Source organism: Carassius gibelio, chromosome A15, assembly GCF_023724105.1.
Source record: "Carassius gibelio isolate Cgi1373 ecotype wild population from Czech Republic chromosome A15, carGib1.2-hapl.c, whole genome shotgun sequence".
NCBI lineage: Eukaryota > Metazoa > Chordata > Actinopteri > Cypriniformes > Cyprinidae > Carassius > Carassius gibelio.
This window is the reverse complement of record NC_068385.1, coordinates 2,494,488-2,511,923: the sequence shown is the minus strand read 5'-3', so window position 1 is coordinate 2,511,923 and position 17,436 is coordinate 2,494,488. Positions and strand designations below refer to the sequence as shown.

The window sequence follows — 17,436 nt, the reverse complement described above, 5'->3', positions numbered from 1 at the left end:
ACACTGTCACCAACGCCCTTCTGCGCCATGTCGGGGATTACATCCTGGTGGATGGCACACTCATCACTTTCGCCAATCCATCAGTGATTGATCAGCCGTACATATCGCGAAAGGGAGACGTGGCCATAAACGTGCATGTTATAGTGGACCATATGGATGTGATCTCCGATCTTGTGGCAATGTTCAGCAAAACTTCAAGTTCCTCTGACGAAAGGCTTGGTGCCCCTTTTTACGTTGCTTCCCCAGCATATTTTGTATCTAACTCTGTCTCTCTCTGTTCATTGTAGATAGGTTGCTTTTTATTGAAAACATTAACCAAATACTGCATTAAACAGAAGTAACTACAGCTGCTTGCCAATCAATTCTGATTGTAAAGTACCTTACCATTAATATAAAAGTGTATTACATATTTTTTTAGTCGTTAAACCCATGTCAAGAAGCGGCACGAGTGGCACAACAACGGGATGGATGATTAGCGAGGGATACCCGGTTCGTCTATCCGTCACAACATATCGTGTGAACATATTACTGACCATTTGATAATTTAATTTATAGTCTATATTCTACAGATTGGTTAATATTTGTTAAAATAAATGTTACTATAATAATTTGAGGAATATTTCATTTGCATTGAACGTGTTGTCTTTCTTAACGCTGTTATTGCAACATCGCGTGAAGTGGAAAATCGATTCATGAGCAATCGATGCCAACTATTTCACTTTGGACAGCGCTCGTGTAACGTCGGACGTAAGAGGCAGCGTGCTAAGAGCTTCCTAAGGGACACTTCGGGGAACACACTTAGGAACATAAACAACTTTGGTAAGATATATCTTTCGAGGTCTTCTTAGCACACTAAGAGTGAGCGTTATCGGGAAACCGGGCCCTATCTTTATGAATATCCTTACAGGTTAAAATAAAGGCCATTTTGCAATATTATGTAAACTAAAAATGAAACATCAAATTTTATTAGGAAAACAAAGACAGAAAATAATCTTCAACTTTACTGTTTTACATCTAAAAGAAAACATACCTTAACAGAATATGTATAGCCTACATATGAAAAAAAAATAGATCAAGATGATTAAGGCTTGTGACTGGAAATACATTTTAATCAGGCACTTTGTCAAATAAACACAAAAAAAGTATGTTTGAAAGGTTTAATGTGGAAACTGAATAAAATGCAGTGTTTTTTAATCATAATTTACAATAAAAACACCACTGCTTATCATATCAATGCCCTTAAGAGTACACTGGTTAAAAAGGTAGGACAAATGGCTGGCCAATTTTTTGGACCACAGTGCTATTTAAAAGTAATGTAAACAGATTTCATTCACCTATAATAACTCAACAGTAACTTGAACATCATGAGAAACTTTTTAAATGAACACAAAACAACTGGTCATTATTTATTTTACTTAGAGGCAGCATGAATATAACACATTCACAGTTACAAGTGAGGAATTGTTTGTGCACAAAAGTGAAATATCTGCCATAAATATAGGATTCTTCTTCATAATGGACAATAACTTTCAACTATAATACTGAAATGCTCCTGTGACCTTGAGGATCTGAACAAAGAAAATTTTTTACAATCATTCATCATGATTTTCTTCAATAGGCACTGTGGATTTTCAAAATAAGATGAAAAAAAAAAGGTTTAAAGTATGGTCAATTGGCAACATTTTCAATCATCTTTAATTATTTAAAAAATGTTTCATAATCTTGTTAGAAGATTGTTTAATGCCGCGATTATTTAGTTTGAGATTTTAAAAACTGTACATTATAGAAACAAATATATCATTAAAATCATATCACCAGTGCTTTTAAACAAAAATAGGTCTCATAAAATTATTTAGCCATGTAATTTACATACATAAAAGCACTAATCCAGCATTTTGTCGTATAATTAGCTAAATTTACCATTTTTTTTTCAGTAACGACTGAAAGATGCTACAAAAAAAAACTTGTAAATGTAAGTACCTTGAGACTAAGGAGTAGTGGAAATGTAAGTGAATCTTTCTTTTTGTTCAAATTAAGTATATTATTGGATGCCATACCTATAACCTATATTGTAACATATCAGTTTTCACTGGCCTTAAGAATATTTACAATATGTGTTCAAAGGAACACTTTAGAACAAACATAAAGTATAAAAAGGACAATACATTATTTCCAGTTACACTGACAGCTCATTCAAGGTGCTGTTAAGAGCTGCCATGACAATCTTTTTCATTTCTGTTATTGTTTCTTTTCGGTTTTTCATTCCTGGCACAGATAGCTTGTGTCACCTAATAAAGTAGCAACTTGGTGCTTGATTTTTAAATGGAAAAAAGACAACAACTTTTTTTCAATTGTTTCATAAGCTACAATTGTGTTCCCATTAGTAAAGCTAAGGGAGGGGAAGCAGCATGTAGAGATCAATATGATCACTCTGGTCTGCAGTATAAAATTCAAAGACTGTGTAAATTGCTATTTTTGCAGATATTGTCCTTTTTTTTTTTTACTTTTTATATAAATACTGATAGAAAAACAAATTTCCCAAACATTTAAGAGCTTAATACTTAGAACACTTTAGAATGGCAACTGTTAATAAACTAAAACAAACTCTGATAACAAACATACTGTTACTGCCACATATATACATATACAAATGTATGTCAATAAAATCACAGGTTATAGCAACCGTTTGACATATGTCATTCTTTTTAAACAAACAAAAAAAAAAACATCAGTACAAAAATATAAAATACAAAAAGTTTTTTTTCTTAAAAAATGTTGACATCAAATATAACTGTCCTTTAAAATGTGCAAATGCTGGGCTAAGAGAAATGTCATTTGATCTTCAGGATTGTTAGAACAGCATTATAAAATAGTCATTTCTATTTCTTTTATAACTCAAGTCAGTAAGTCTAAAGAAGGGTGACAAAAGCACCGGTTTCTGAAACCTCTGGCCAGCCAGTTGGGCAACATTATACATACAACATGACGTTTAGGACTATGCCAGAGGAGAGGCATTTTTAGAGTACCTGAGAAGGTGGGAATGCTTTCTGGTGAGCTCTCCTTAGACAGCATTAAATCCTCAGTTCTGTCTCCTCATGTTCTAAGGAGTGCTCATTTGTACTGATAATGGAGGAAGAGTGACCTCCAAAAGGAGTAATGGCTGGAGAATGGGCTGCAAGTGGCGAAAGTGATGGAGAAAAACTTGGAGACATGGCTATTGAGCAAACAGAGCCATCATGGTCAATGGGAGATCGCCGCAATGAGGACAGGTGAGGAAATGTTCGGCCTACAGCAGGTTTCGGCAAAACAGTTTTAGCCCCTGGATGAGCTACAGAGGTAATAAGGGGAGGAGGGTCAATTCTGGGCTTGGGATCAGTTTTTGCTTTGGGTTGAAATGGGTGCCGAGGGTTAAGTGGCGCATTCTCATCTTTTAATCTGGCAATTTCTGTAAAGACATTAGCCAGAGGCTGAAATTGAGGGCACCAATCGAGGAGGTAGTCCCAGTTGTAGCTGCCCCTCAGTTCCTCGTCGCTAGCCACAATTGCTGTAAGAGAACCATCTACGGTGGGCTTACCATCCTCTGGGAAAGCATAATCTTTTGGATGCGAGATGTTAAGTCCTCTTCCAACCCCAAGATAACCACCTCCTTCATCCCTATAAGTTGGCAACTGGTTTGATAATAGTGTCCCACTTAAACTTCCCATCTTTTTCCCTTTAAACCATTGGTTTGCATCCATCCCAGGCTCACAGGAAATGTCAGACAGCTGGTCAGCATCTTGCTGGATACCAGAGTCAGGCCCACGAGCAGCTATGTGCTCCTGCATAGAGGACGAGATGCTGGAAACTCGAGGATACTCATTAATCATCCGGATCTCATCATCTTCTGCTGCTTCGGTGGAACCCCGTCCACTGGAATGAGATGGGTCAAGAGACCCACCTCGTGCATAGGTACCTCCTCTACTCCCAGTCTGTTCTGTTGCATACCCAGGAAGAGTCTGATGATACAGCTTATCACCCCCTGGGACTTTCGAATCTTCAAGACTCTCCAGAATGGTACTGTGGGTTACTATTCTGGTGCAAGCCTCTTGTTCTTTGTACCTTTGGGATCTCAAGAGGAATATCACCACAACAACTATGATAAGCAACACAATGGCTGCCAATGAAGCTGTTATAGCACTGGCAAGCACCACATTCATGTCTGTGTTCAAGCCAAAGGATGTATGGGTGACATCAATTGTGACTTGGGCAGAAGCTTTTCGGGAATTATCCAAAGGACTGTGGGCAATAACATCCAATGTCATCTTCCGTGTCTCTCTTTTGGACCGGCTTATATGTCGATGATATGCATCCATCTTGAGGGATATTACTCCTGTAGATGTGTTGACCTCAAAGTATGGTGAACTATTTGCAAGCGTGTAGAGGACAATGCCGTCCACCCCTCCATCCTCATCATTAGCATTTACTTGGCCAATGCTTTGCCCTTTCTTGGCACCCTCATGTATATGGAAGGCGAAATCTGATTTAGTGAAAACAGGATCATACTCATCTTCACCAGTCACAAAGACTTGAACTGTGACTGTGGCTGAGTAGTTACCAGCATCCATTGCCATAGCAATAAAATCGAAAGCATTTGCCTTCTCGAAGTCGAACGTAAAGCGGGTTCGCACCTCACCAGAGGTTTGATTCACTAGGAAGGAATCTTTTCCATTGCCGGAATTATACATGAGGAAATATCTCAGTTCTCCGTATGCTCCTTTGTCATAATCAATGGCATGTAGTATGGTTACTAGAGCATTCTGAGGCTGGTTTTCACGAATGCTTGCTGTGAGTGATTTAAGAGGGAAGTAGGGCCTGTTATTATTAATGTTCTTGACCTCAACAGTTACAGGAGCAAGAGCAAAGTGGACCTGACCATCTGAGGCCTGAATGATGAACACGTGAGAGGACTGTTTCTCACTATTAAGAGACCTCCGCAGTCGAAGGGACCCAGTCCACCGATCTACTGAAAAGAGCTCAGACTCATCTCCAGAACTGATTGAGTATTGAACTTCTCCATTAGCTGTTGAGTCAGGGTCCACTGCAAAAAGTTGAAGAATTTCTTTTCCTGTTTCCGCTCCTTCATTTACAATAACATTGTACTCTACCCTACTGAAGGATGGAGGGTTATCATTGGTATCCACTACAGTGATTAAAACTGGAACACTTGAGCTTCGTTGAGGTATGCCACGATCTGAGACCACAATAGTGAGATTATAGCCATTCACACTCTCAAAGTCAAGCTTATCAACTAATATCAGTGTTCCAACTGTCCGAAATCCATGGCCCTCAAGGAAATGAACACTGCTCTCAATTTGGAAGGCGTTACCAATATTTCCACTGGCGATGGCAAAATCAAACCTGCAGTTGTCTCTAGATAAGTCCCCATCCACCGCTTCCAGGGTTAAAATGGTTGAACCAGGAACTTCGTCTTCAGATACAGAGGCTCTGTACTCAGTTTGCTGGAATATAGGCTCATTGTCATTAACATCAGACACATGCACCTGAATTGTGGTAAGGGCAGTCAACGAAGGTGTTCCACAATCACTGGCTTCAATCACCACCAAAATGGAAGGGCGTTGAGAGTCAAACTCAACCTTCTGCTTGATGAACAGAGTACCTATGTAAACAAATTACAGTATAAGATAAAATACATAATAATGTAAGATCAAGGCTTTTAGTACATGCTTCAAAACAGTGGTTCTCTCAACTGGTGTGTGACAACCCTATAATAACATCCTGGACAGGTCCTGGAATGCCATGCATCCAGCTCTAGAGTCCTTAGGCATAAACTGATCTTTCACTGGTAACATGGCTAATAGCAACACATTATTCACAATATTCTCTTTAGGATAGTAAATCACACTTCTTCTCTTGCTGATAATTTTCTTTTTACTCATTGTCACAATTTTGCATATAATGGGAACTCATGTTGCTTGCTTTAGTGTAATATATTTGATACTGTATCAGATTGCCACCTGATGTACTGAAACATGGGACCTGTGCTGTGAACCACTTTGACAAAATCATGTTATGTCTCAATCCTTAAAAATATACAGGTGCATCTCAATAAATTAGAATGTTATGGAAAAGTTAATTTATTTCAATAATTGAATTTAAATTGTGAAACTCGTGTATTAAATAAATTCAATGCACACAGACTTAAGTAGTATGAGTCTTTGGTTCTTTTAATTGTGATGATTTTGGCTCACATTTAACAAAAACCCACCAATTCACTATCTCAACAAATATACACTATACTTCATAAGTATTCTTCTTACTTCCTAAAAAAAAATGGTAATGATTTGTTGGCCTTCTGGAAAGTATTTTCATTTACTGTACATGTGCTCAATGCTTGGTAGGGGGCTCCTTTTGATTAAATTACTGCTTCAATTTGGTGTGGCATGGAGGTTATCAGTTTGTGGCACTGCTGAGGTGGTATGGAAGCCCAGGGTTCTTTGACAGTGGCCTTTAGCTCATCTGCATTTTTTGGTCTCTTGTTTCTCATTTTCCTCTTAACAATGCCCCATAGATTCTCTATGGGGTTCAGGTCTGGTGAGTTTGCTGGCCAGTCAAGCACACCAACACCATGGTCATTTAAACGACTTTTGGTGCTTTGGCCAGTATGGCCAGGTGCCAGATCGTGCTGTGCATCTTTTCCTTCCACATTTTTAACTTCCACTCAACTTTTATGTTAACATGCTTGGATACAGCACTCTGAGAAACAGCCAGCTTCTTTGGCAATGAATGTTTGTGGCTTACCCTCGTTGTGAAGGGTGTCAATGATTGTCTTCTGGACAGCTGTCAGAGCAGCAGTCTTCCCCATGATTGTGTAGCCTAGTGAACCAAACTGAGAGACCATTTTGATGGCTCAGGAAACCTTTGCAGGTGTTTTGAGTTGATTAGCTGATTGGCATGTCACCATATTCTAATTTGTTGAGATAGTGAATTGGTGGGTTTTTGTTAAATATGAGCCAATATCATCACAATTAAAAGAACCAAATACTTAAACTACTTCAGTCTGAGTGCACTGAATTTATATAAAACACGAGTTTCACAATGTAAGTTGAATTACGGAAATTAACTTTTTCATGACATTCTAATTTATTGAGGTGCACCTGTATTCTACAAGACATCTGACGATAATTCGGATAAAAAAAAAAAAAAATAACAAAATGACATATTACCATTGCTTGGGTCAATGTAGAATGTGTCTTTTGTTGACACAACCCTGTATGTTATCCTTCCATTCTCTCGAGAGTCCTTATCTGTAGCAGTTACTGTGATAACTGAGCTTCCTGCTGGCAAGTGTTCTGCTAGAGTCACCTGCCAAAGACATAAATTGGCCTTAACGCTAACAGCTTTGAGCAGTACACAGCATCAATTTATTTTTATTTAAAGGGCAGAACATCAAAGCTAGTGTTATCAGTTATTGATACAAGGCTCTCTGAAAGGCTTCTCTTCTGACTGTTTACTATATAATATTCAAACATCTTGAGTTTAATTTTGAAATAAACTACAGAAATGTACTCTTTCTATCAATATTCATCCTGAACCTGTGATTTCTCCTAACGTACCTCGTAAAGGTCCTGGGAGAAGACTGGAGCATTATCATTCACATCCTCCACAAGCACGGTCAGATTTGCATAACTCTGTTGCTTTGAGTCTGAGGAGCTTATGGTCAGGGTGTACCATGTTTTATCTTCAAAGTCCAGAGGGGCAGTCAAGGACACCCCTCCTCCATAGCGATGTATTCCAAACTTGCCTTGAGTGTCTGAGTCCAGAAGAAGGGAATAGGATAAAGCAGGTCCAGAGTCAACATCATTCCCCGTGACCTGAGTGATCACAGTTCCAATCAAGGTATCTAGAGAGAGAAATACACACTCTTGAAATTAAGTGTAAAATGTAATTTATTGTTTCCTTTATGTGGTTGCACTTTTCAAAAGTATTACATATTAGTTGACAACTCCCACCATTATTGGACACATTGTACAACATCAGTGACAGGAAATAACCATTAAGGACTTTGGCGAGAAAAACGCCTGGTAATTGAGTCAATCTTTCAGTGTGGTGTGCCTCATAGTTTGTCTGCCAGAAAAAATAGGAAATTTAGTTCATTGATTACAGGAGTGATATGGAGTTCAAACAGCAGTCAGCTTACTCTCAGGAACCCGGACTTCACGTGGAACAGGGATGGTAGGACTGTTGTCATTCAGGTCTACGATGATCACAGTGAGAGTGGCTGAACCTGCTAACCGAGGACTGCCTCTGTCCGTTGCCATAATAACAAGGCTGGAGACACAACAACATAATTAGAGCAGAGTCTGGACATTCTCGCAGACTATATTTATGTTGACAGGAAACAATTTTAAGACGTTTTAAAACGCAAAATCTAAAAATAATCAAAGAAAAAAACACATTTATTGATTAATTATCAAAGAATATAAAAGTTTTAACCACATCCGTGTAACTGCCTCTACAGAAGTTTCATTATGTCAATAAAGATATAGGCATGACTTTTTTTTCTTAGCTATTTAAAATACTTAAGATTTTTTTATGTAAAAAAAATAAATAAAAAATATGTAAGTCATTATTTTTTATCACTCCGTTTTAGGGATAATAAAGGTAAAATGAAACAAATCTAAACTTCTATAAAAGCAGATGGAAGAGCTTAGTACTTGGTCTTTGTCCAGATTTCTCTGTCCATGATGGCAGCAGTGGATATTCTGCCTGTGACAGGGTCAATCTTGAAGAGGCCGCTCATAGACGATGACCTTATGGAGTAAGTCACCTGGCCGTTCTGACCCTGGTCTAGGTCATTCGCCAATACCTGAGGAAATTACAGATGCATTTGGCAATGAAAATACAGACAGATTTGCAACAGCTGCTCGAGCGTAACATGAACCTCTAAGCAGTGTTGGGCTTGGAACTCAAATTATTTAGAAAAAAAATTAAGTTGAAAAAGAGAATTGGTTGTGGTTATGTTGGACAGCTGAGTCTATATTCTCACCATAGACAATGAAGACATTGTGGGAAATGCAAAAGAAACTCTTTTGGCTTGCACTGAAAATATGCTGTATTTAGGCCAAGGGATGTTGTACTCCACGGCTTTTATGAAGACTCAACCACTGAGAAAACAAATGAGAGATTACTGTACCTGAATGATAGGATGATCATAGCCCTGGGCCTCACGAACATAAGCAATGTAATAGTGAAGTTGAAAGCGCGGCAAGTTATCATTGACATCTTGTAGGAGAAGGTTGACTGCCATGAAGGAACTGGAGGATGCCGTTTCAGCCTTGACCACCAGGCGGAGTCGAGGGGTCTCTTCAAAGTCCAGACCTCTGGAGCTTTCTACCCAAATCTCACCTAAATAATGAATGAATGTAGTATGACTAAAAGTGAACAATCATAACATTTCATGCAAAGATTAAATTTACCATCATACCTGTGTGGGGGCTGATACTAAAGGACTGATGCTTGTTTCCACTGAAAATGCTGTAGTTAATGCCACTGCTGGATCCATCAGGATAATGAGCGTGTATCTGAACAACTGCTGTACCTATGAAAAATACAAAACCTTTCTTGATTAAAACAAAATTTTACATCAACTTGGCATGTATGAAAGACTGTGGTGATTCACAATACGTCATAACCATTGCTGTTTTATCAAAACAGCCAATATTGGATATTTCACAATGCATCTAATTTACCTTATTTTTACATTTAGATTACCTTTGCAAACAAATATCATTCACAACATTTACCATAAAAACATGACAACTCGGTCATTAGCCGAAAATGTGTTAATACTGCTCCATCTATAAATGATTCATATTCTAAACAAGACATCCACATCCAGTTTTGGCAAATGATTGTACCCAAAGTGACTTAGGGGCCGTTCACATATCGCGCCTAAAAACGCGTGGAAAACACTAGGCGCGCCGATTTATCCTTCTTTCCAAAGCGCTCTGGCAGTTGCGCCCTCTGTTGCTAAGCAACCATGAACCGCTCTCTCCGTGAAGACGCGGAAATTTCAGCAAAGGATAAATGGATTTGCAGCACTAAAAATCTCTTGCAGTTGCTCTGCTACTAAATTTATTTAAAAATGGCAATCCATATATAGCTATGGTCAGCTGTTCCTTCATCTTGGCTGAGCTTTCAGCATTGTTACGGGAAAGGATGAAGCTGATTGGTTGGTTCTTGTCACGTGACCCGCGGTGCGCTAGCGGCATTCTGAAAAGTTGAGATGTTTTTAACTCGATGCGGTGCGGACGCGCCTGGAAAAAAAGGGCGCGTCGCACTAACTGGAAATAACTAACTTGCGCGCGCAAAAGACGCGATATGTGAACGGCCCCTTACACTGCACACGAGGCATACATTTTATCAGCTCATGCATTACTCTCTCTGGGAATCAAACCCATGACTTTGGTGTTGATATACTGTACTCTTATTAAAAAAGGTACAAAGCCTTCACTGGAGCAGGACCCTTTCAAAAATATGTACTCTTATGTACCATTTATGGGTAAATAAGGTACAGTTATGTACATTTTAGCATTTGTATTTCAGCATAGAGACAGCTTTGTACCTTTTTTTTTTCTGAGAGTGCATTTCCGTGCTCTAGATTAAGCTATAGCAATATCAGTTGGATATCACTGATGTATAGCAATTTGACATTTCTGTATTGGTTTCTTAGGTCATTAATTGCACCTTTAGCGGCATTCTCCTGCAGGCTGACATCCCTGGTGTTGCGTGAGAAGCGGACGCCCTGGTAACTCTGCTCTCTGATGTACACAATCACAACTCCCAGAGACGACTGCATTGGGTTACCCTGATCCATGGCCTCCACAATGAGGGTCCGCTGGTTCTGAGTCATCGCGTGTAGCTTTTCGGTGGCCTGGATGTCCCCAGTCAAGGAGTTTATGGTGAAGCCTTTGACTGGATTCGCAAACCGATAAAATACAGATCCATTTGCACCGAAATCTTTATCTTCGGCTCTCATGGTTGCTAGAACCTTGTGGTTGGAGAGACTACTGCTGGACACATTGATGATGAGCGGGTCTGTGATGAAGAAAGGGGCATTGTCATTTATATCTAAGATGTGGACGGTCACTTCAGCAGAAGTGTTACGGGGGTCGGAGGCTGAGGAGTCCGTGGCATAGACTTGGAAGCTGTAGGAAGCTACTTTTTCTCGGTCGAGGGCTGCTGCTGTAATAATGCGACCTGTGTGTTGGTCCACAATGAACATGCCTCTGGATTCGCGGCTCAGGAAGTAGACCACCTGACTGTTGGACCCTTCGTCCTTGTCAGAGGCTGAAACCTCCAGAACAAGAGACCCTTCCAATGCATCCTCTGATACCTCCACAGAGTAGCTGCTGCTGGGGAACACTGGGCTGTTGTCATTTAGGTCCAAGACACTGATGTCCAAAGTGACGGTACTGGTGAGTGATGGTATACCCTGGTCTTGTGCCTCCACAGTGAGGGTGTACTTTGCTTTGGACTCTCGGTCCAAAGGCCTGGAAGTAGACAGCACACCTGATTTTCTGTCCAGGTGGAAATCACCAAAATGGTCTCCATCTGAGGAAAGAAAGACATGGAAATAACATTGGCATATGGCCTGTTAATATCTTCCCTCTCCGGGTAAGCGCAATTAAACAATATTAATCAATTTCATCAACTTTGACCTTCGAAGGATACAATGTATATTATATAATTGTTTATTCAATTTCGTAATTATATATTGTTATATAATAAACAATATATATATTTGTTTGTCTAGTTCTGATGAGGTTGTACTGTTGCTACAATGAGAGAAGTATTAATGGGTATTTGTAGAACTGAAAATTACTCTGGACATGATCAAAACATATGTGAACATTTCAATAAATAAAATATCTAATAATATTTAACATATTATACAGCATAAATATTGCTCATGACATTAATACCAGTGATTTTGTAGTGCACCAGCCCACTGTCCCCAGAGTCTTGATCGGTGGCTCTAATGGTGAAGAGGGTCACAGGCTCCTGGTTCTCAGGCACCTCCAGACTATAGTACACTCTCCCAAAGGCCGGTCTATTGTCATTCTCATCCAGCACTGTGACGCGCACTGTGGTCTTGGCGAAATTGGGCGGAGAACCACCATCTCTGGCATAAACTGTTTAGGAGAGAGAGGTTATAAACTGGCTAAACAAATCCGTGCCCAACCGTGACATGACATTGGCCAAAAAAAAACAAAAAAAAAAACTATCATATTAAAAGAATAGTGAGTTCTCTCTTGCAATTAAGCAACTGCATTATATCTGAAGTACCTGTAACAGTATAAACCCCCTGGGCTTCCCTATCCAAAGCCTTGGTGGTGGTTAAGACTCCTGTCACCGGATGAATACTAAAGTCATCTCCTACAATACGTCCATATGTAACAATTCCATTGGTCCCTATGGAAAAAGCATAAAGACAGGATAAAAGATGAATCTACACAGTTTCCTTCGATGCAAGTCCAACACATCACGTCTGAGAAAAACCCACCGTTGTTAAGAAGGTTGTGTTCACTTTGCACAATGGACTTTTCTCACGAAATGGGTAAAAATGGTACTCTGTTTTTATTTGTTTGTAGTTAATACTGCTAAGTAGTTGGTCTCAATCACACTCCCCCTGGTCTTTGGATGGTAGATCGCGTGCAAAAGGCGTGCAATCTGGCAGAGTGTCACCTGTTTACCTCGCTAATTGTTCATGGAGAGAAAGTTTATGATCCTTCTATTTTATGTGCCCCTGAGTAAGTCCAAGAGAACGCAGTGCTCAACCCACCCCCAGCCTGGCACCAATTAAAACACTTTTATTTGTGATGGGTTGGCTGTAGTATCCAGTGTTTTAAGAGAAATGTTAGTAACGGTAAACAAACATTCGTTTCACTTCTAAAGAGGATGGTGTGACAACTGCCAACCTCAAAAGGTGGAAATGAACTTATCTCACTCAATGCGTGCGTTCACACACAGTACCGTTTAATATCAAACAAGTATATCTAGATATATAGTATAGGAGTTGTGTGAGAAAGGGAGGAATGTAAACTAAATCATGAATGCTGTCAAATACATGTAAATTTAGTGTGATTCATTAAATAAAAAATATGATGTGATACAAAATGTCCTAATAATATAGGATTTTCGTACCATCAAGATTAAACATTATAGTACAAAATTTCAAGTTTTAGTGAGTCCACAGACAACGTACCCCAAACCACATCTACATGCATACATAGCAGTTGTTAACTAAAACTAAAACTATTAAAAATCATTTTGTTAATTGAAATAAAGCTAAAATAAAATAAAAGTAAATATTAGAGGAAAAAAAAAAAAAATTTACCGAAAAAAATCCCAGAAAACTAGAAATGTTGCCTTTCCCACCAACTGAACTAAATGTATTTGAATTACTAAAACTATTAATTTAAAATCAGTTAAAATAAAGGTAAATAGAACTATAAAAAAGAACCATATTAATGAAAAAAGCACAAAACAAAATATTAAAACAAATACAAATTAAAACTGAAATCTGCAATTGCAAATGTTAATAAATACTATAATAGTAAATATTACTGCAAATATGAATAAATAATACTAAAATTACACTGGATGAACAACACTTTATTCAAACATTGAATTGTTTTATATTTATTGTATTATTTATTTATTTTTAAATTGAAATATTTATAATTAAATTCGATAAATTAGAATGAATTAATTAAATATCTTTAATCAATTAAATAATATTAATTAATCAAATAATTGTAAGAATTTTAAATAAAATGTTTGTATTATTTATAAAATTAAATAATTTTATTAATTACAAATACTAACATATTATTTTTTTTTGTTACGAAAACTATCAATGCTTCATAAAATACACCCCCATTGCCCCTTACACAATATACGGTACCTGGCATACCTTGGTCCAAATCAGAAGCTGAAACCACAAGCACAGTAGTTCCTGCAGGCTGATTCTCTGCAATAAAAGCTTCATATTCACTTTCCTCAAAGTATGGCGCCTCGTCGTTTACGTCAATCACCTGGATTGACAGTAACTGGGAGCTGCTGTGCTGTTGTAAACCATGGTCTTCTGCCACTATGGTCAGGTTATAGAGGTCTTGCTCTTCACGGTCAACTGGTCTAAGAATAGACAAAGACCCTACAGAGGAAAAAAGCAAATGTGTTAGGCTACCATATGATGAATGTAATAAGCATTGTGTCAGGTATTTTTTTGTGAGTGATCGCCTCCTGAACTGCATTTTAACAATTACACAATAATGAAGCCATGATGTAAATTGTTTAAAAGAAAACCACTGGCACTTAAGCAAAGCCTCATTCACACACACTCACACAACCAATGATTTCCATCTTGTAGCACGCTTTGATCTTGCATAAGCAACATCGCAGCACGAAGAGCTGACGCCTTTATGCTGTCTTAAAAATTAGTAGAAGTCATGCAACATATTAAAATAAAACTTTTTTCCCCATGCAAAGCCCTCCCTACCTGAACACTCTCTGAGCCACTGTAACAGCTCAACTATCTCGCCGCAGTTTATGACTTTTTTCCACAGCCAACAGAAAGAGCATTCAAACAAGTACTCCAGACACGCAACAGTCCAGCCTGCCGTGCCCTACTCAAATTTTTGGGGTGCCAGTGGCCTTGTTGTTAGCTTACCACGAGTGTGCGGCGCTCCTATTGATCCAATCTCAATTTCATGGTTTTAAAGAACCAGACGCAATGATTCAAAGCAGGCTGTAAAGCATGATGGGAACTGAGACACTAGAGGGTGTTTTTGTTCTATTTCGACTTATTTTCCCTTCTCTTCTATATCCATAAAGCTGAGCTAACATGCCTCTGAGGTCTTAATCTGGTTAGAATTACCAGCTCAAATATTTTCAGACAATTTGACTCCTCACCAGTCATGCTCTGATAACGTAAGGGGAAACTAAGAGGAAGAAAGATGTTTTGCTTTTCCGTTCTCATATTAATAGAGGAAGGGATTCATAATGAGCTTCCCAAGCAAGTGAGAGTTTGCACAGTGGGTTTGCCATTCAGAAAGCAGACAAATGTTATTTTAAAGAGAAGGAACTCCCAAAAGTTAACGTCCTATGAAAATGTACTCACCCCTATGTCAAAAGTTTGGTATGATCTAGTTCCATATTTTTATAAATTCTGGCCCTTAATATTGAGTGTTGGCTCCATAAGCATATCAAGGTCCAAAATAATGTACGCCGGAACAGAGAAACACAATCTGAGCTCTCTGTTTGTGGTAGAACATGTTGTAAATAGCTACCAGCTGAGTGGTGTGTCATACAATCCTGCTTAATGTCATGATGTACTAATGCAAACACACAGAGATGAGAGAAACTGTTCCGAACTCACAGCACAGGGCAGAATTTCTCGGAATGGCTGAGGATGTTGAGCTGGCGGTTTTTAGGATTAAGAGAACTAAAGGGCATTTAGAGGATTGCGACATGGAAGGAGAGGAAAGATGCTAGTCATGCAGAAATGCAGAATCAAAATTATGCTGAATTTTGCATGCAATGCAATCTTCCACAGAAAAAAAGAACGCCATAAAGGATCTGGAACGACATGAGGGTGAGGAAATTTTATTTTTGGGTGAACTAATCCTTTAATGTCATGTTCACACACAGGTTTAATCATAAGAGGTTTGCTGCTACTGCTGCATGTCTTGATGTTACTGGCGGTTTGAGTTATTGGCCATAGCATTTAAGAAAATCACTCAAAACGCAAAACACATCAAATAACAAGGTTTTGAACGATAAACAATATACAAATAAACAGTTGCATTGCAGTTGTGCCATACTTTTCATAATTTAACCTGATTGATTTGTAGCATTGTTTTAAAAATAAGAGTTTAGAAATTTGAAAAAGACAATGAGTTTAATAGGAGGTATTTTGTCTTGTGTATTAAATGGTAAATATATACTGTACTGTTCAAAATTTAGGGTATTTTTTTTTTTGAGAGAGATAAATTAATAATTCTATTCAGCAAAGACACATTAAATTGATTAAAACTGACAGTAAAGATATTTTAGTGTTTCCAATCCTAAAAAAATCTAATTTTCCACGAAAATATTTAGAAGCAAAAATGTTTTCACCATTGTTTGTTGAATGTTTTTTGAGCACCATGTACTTCATTCACATGGACTTGTTTACCTGTATCTGGGTTAAGGCTGAACTTTCCTCTGGTGTTGCCACTCTGGATACGGTACGTCACTCGTCCGTTCTCTCCCTGGTCTGAATCTACAGCCATGACATAGACCACGACAAATCCCACAGGCTGGTCCTCCATCACACTCACCACGGACGGTGAGATGAACACAGGGTCGTTGTCATTCACGTCAGTGACAAATATCCGTGCTGTGACCGTTCCACGGCGCTGCTGACTGACATCGAGGGCCGAATCTGTCGCCTGAACCACCAAAAGGAGTGAAGAGGTCCTCTCATGATCCAACATCATTCCCAGAGAGAGAACTCCTGTAGTTGGATCCAGGAACAGAAGATCTGGAATGTTTGGCCACTGTTGCAGAATGGAATAATGCACTTCACTGTTGGGTCCACTTCCGTCTTTATCAATGGCCTGAAAGGTGTAGATAGATGACCCAGGATCTGTGCTTTCAGGGATGACTATGATAACGGGATCTTCAGGAAACTCAGGCGCATGATCGTTACTGTCCTGGACATCGATTACCAATGTAACAAAGTGACTTTTAGGGAGAGGCATGGAGAAGTCATCAACCTCAATCTGGAGAGAGTATCGAGGAGCTTTTTCGTAGTCAAGCTCACGGGCCAGGTAAACATCACCCGTCTGGCGGTCTACCACAAAGGTGCCGTCGCAGTCGGTGCATCCCACCACAGTATACGTGACCTGGCTTACTTCAGGAAGAGTCTGAGAATCAGGTGATCGAACAGACCCCACGATCGAGCCAGGTTTAGTTCCCTCCACTGCATTCAATGTTACCGTTTGGGAGTTAGTGGTGGGTGATCCTTTATTTGAGCTTACGACCTGTAAAGAATGACATTTATATGTTAGATCTAGAAAGTGAAATGATGAAAGCAAAGCACGGCTAAATGTTTGACATTCATTTGGCAACAGGAATGGAAATAATGGGCTTGTATGTATATGATTCATTGGATCTAACTCAGTTTAACTTTACAGATATTTAATGTTTATTATTTTCCTTTTGTATATTTTGTACTATATTTTTGTACAATAACTTTTTCTTCAAGACCTATATATTTTTTTTTATCTAAAAGTGTATTACTGTTGACTGAAATTAAAATGAAAACCACATGCACACACAAAATCATTACTTAAAATCAAATATTTATAAAATACCAATTTCAGCATC

General features: G+C 38.7%; 1 protein-coding gene across 1 annotated transcript in view; it reads right to left on the bottom strand.

Moving 5' to 3' along the window:
* Nucleotides 1-1,143: 1,143 nt before the first annotated feature.
* dchs1a (dachsous cadherin-related 1a) overlaps nt 1,144-17,436 on the bottom strand; it is a 103,712-nt gene continuing 87,419 nt past the window's right edge. Inside the window, exons 10-21 of the mRNA XM_052616298.1 lie at nt 16,241-17,090; nt 13,979-14,218; nt 12,349-12,474; nt 11,985-12,194; nt 10,747-11,613; nt 9,485-9,598; nt 9,194-9,405; nt 8,715-8,866; nt 8,198-8,328; nt 7,614-7,900; nt 7,224-7,362; nt 1,144-5,656 (exon numbers count right to left, since the gene is read on the bottom strand). Coding sequence (XP_052472258.1) covers nt 3,072-5,656; nt 7,224-7,362; nt 7,614-7,900; nt 8,198-8,328; nt 8,715-8,866; nt 9,194-9,405; nt 9,485-9,598; nt 10,747-11,613; nt 11,985-12,194; nt 12,349-12,474; nt 13,979-14,218; nt 16,241-17,090 — 5,913 coding nt within the window. The 3' untranslated portion in view covers nt 1,144-3,071. The remainder of the gene's footprint in view (nt 5,657-7,223; nt 7,363-7,613; nt 7,901-8,197; nt 8,329-8,714; nt 8,867-9,193; nt 9,406-9,484; nt 9,599-10,746; nt 11,614-11,984; nt 12,195-12,348; nt 12,475-13,978; nt 14,219-16,240; nt 17,091-17,436) is intronic.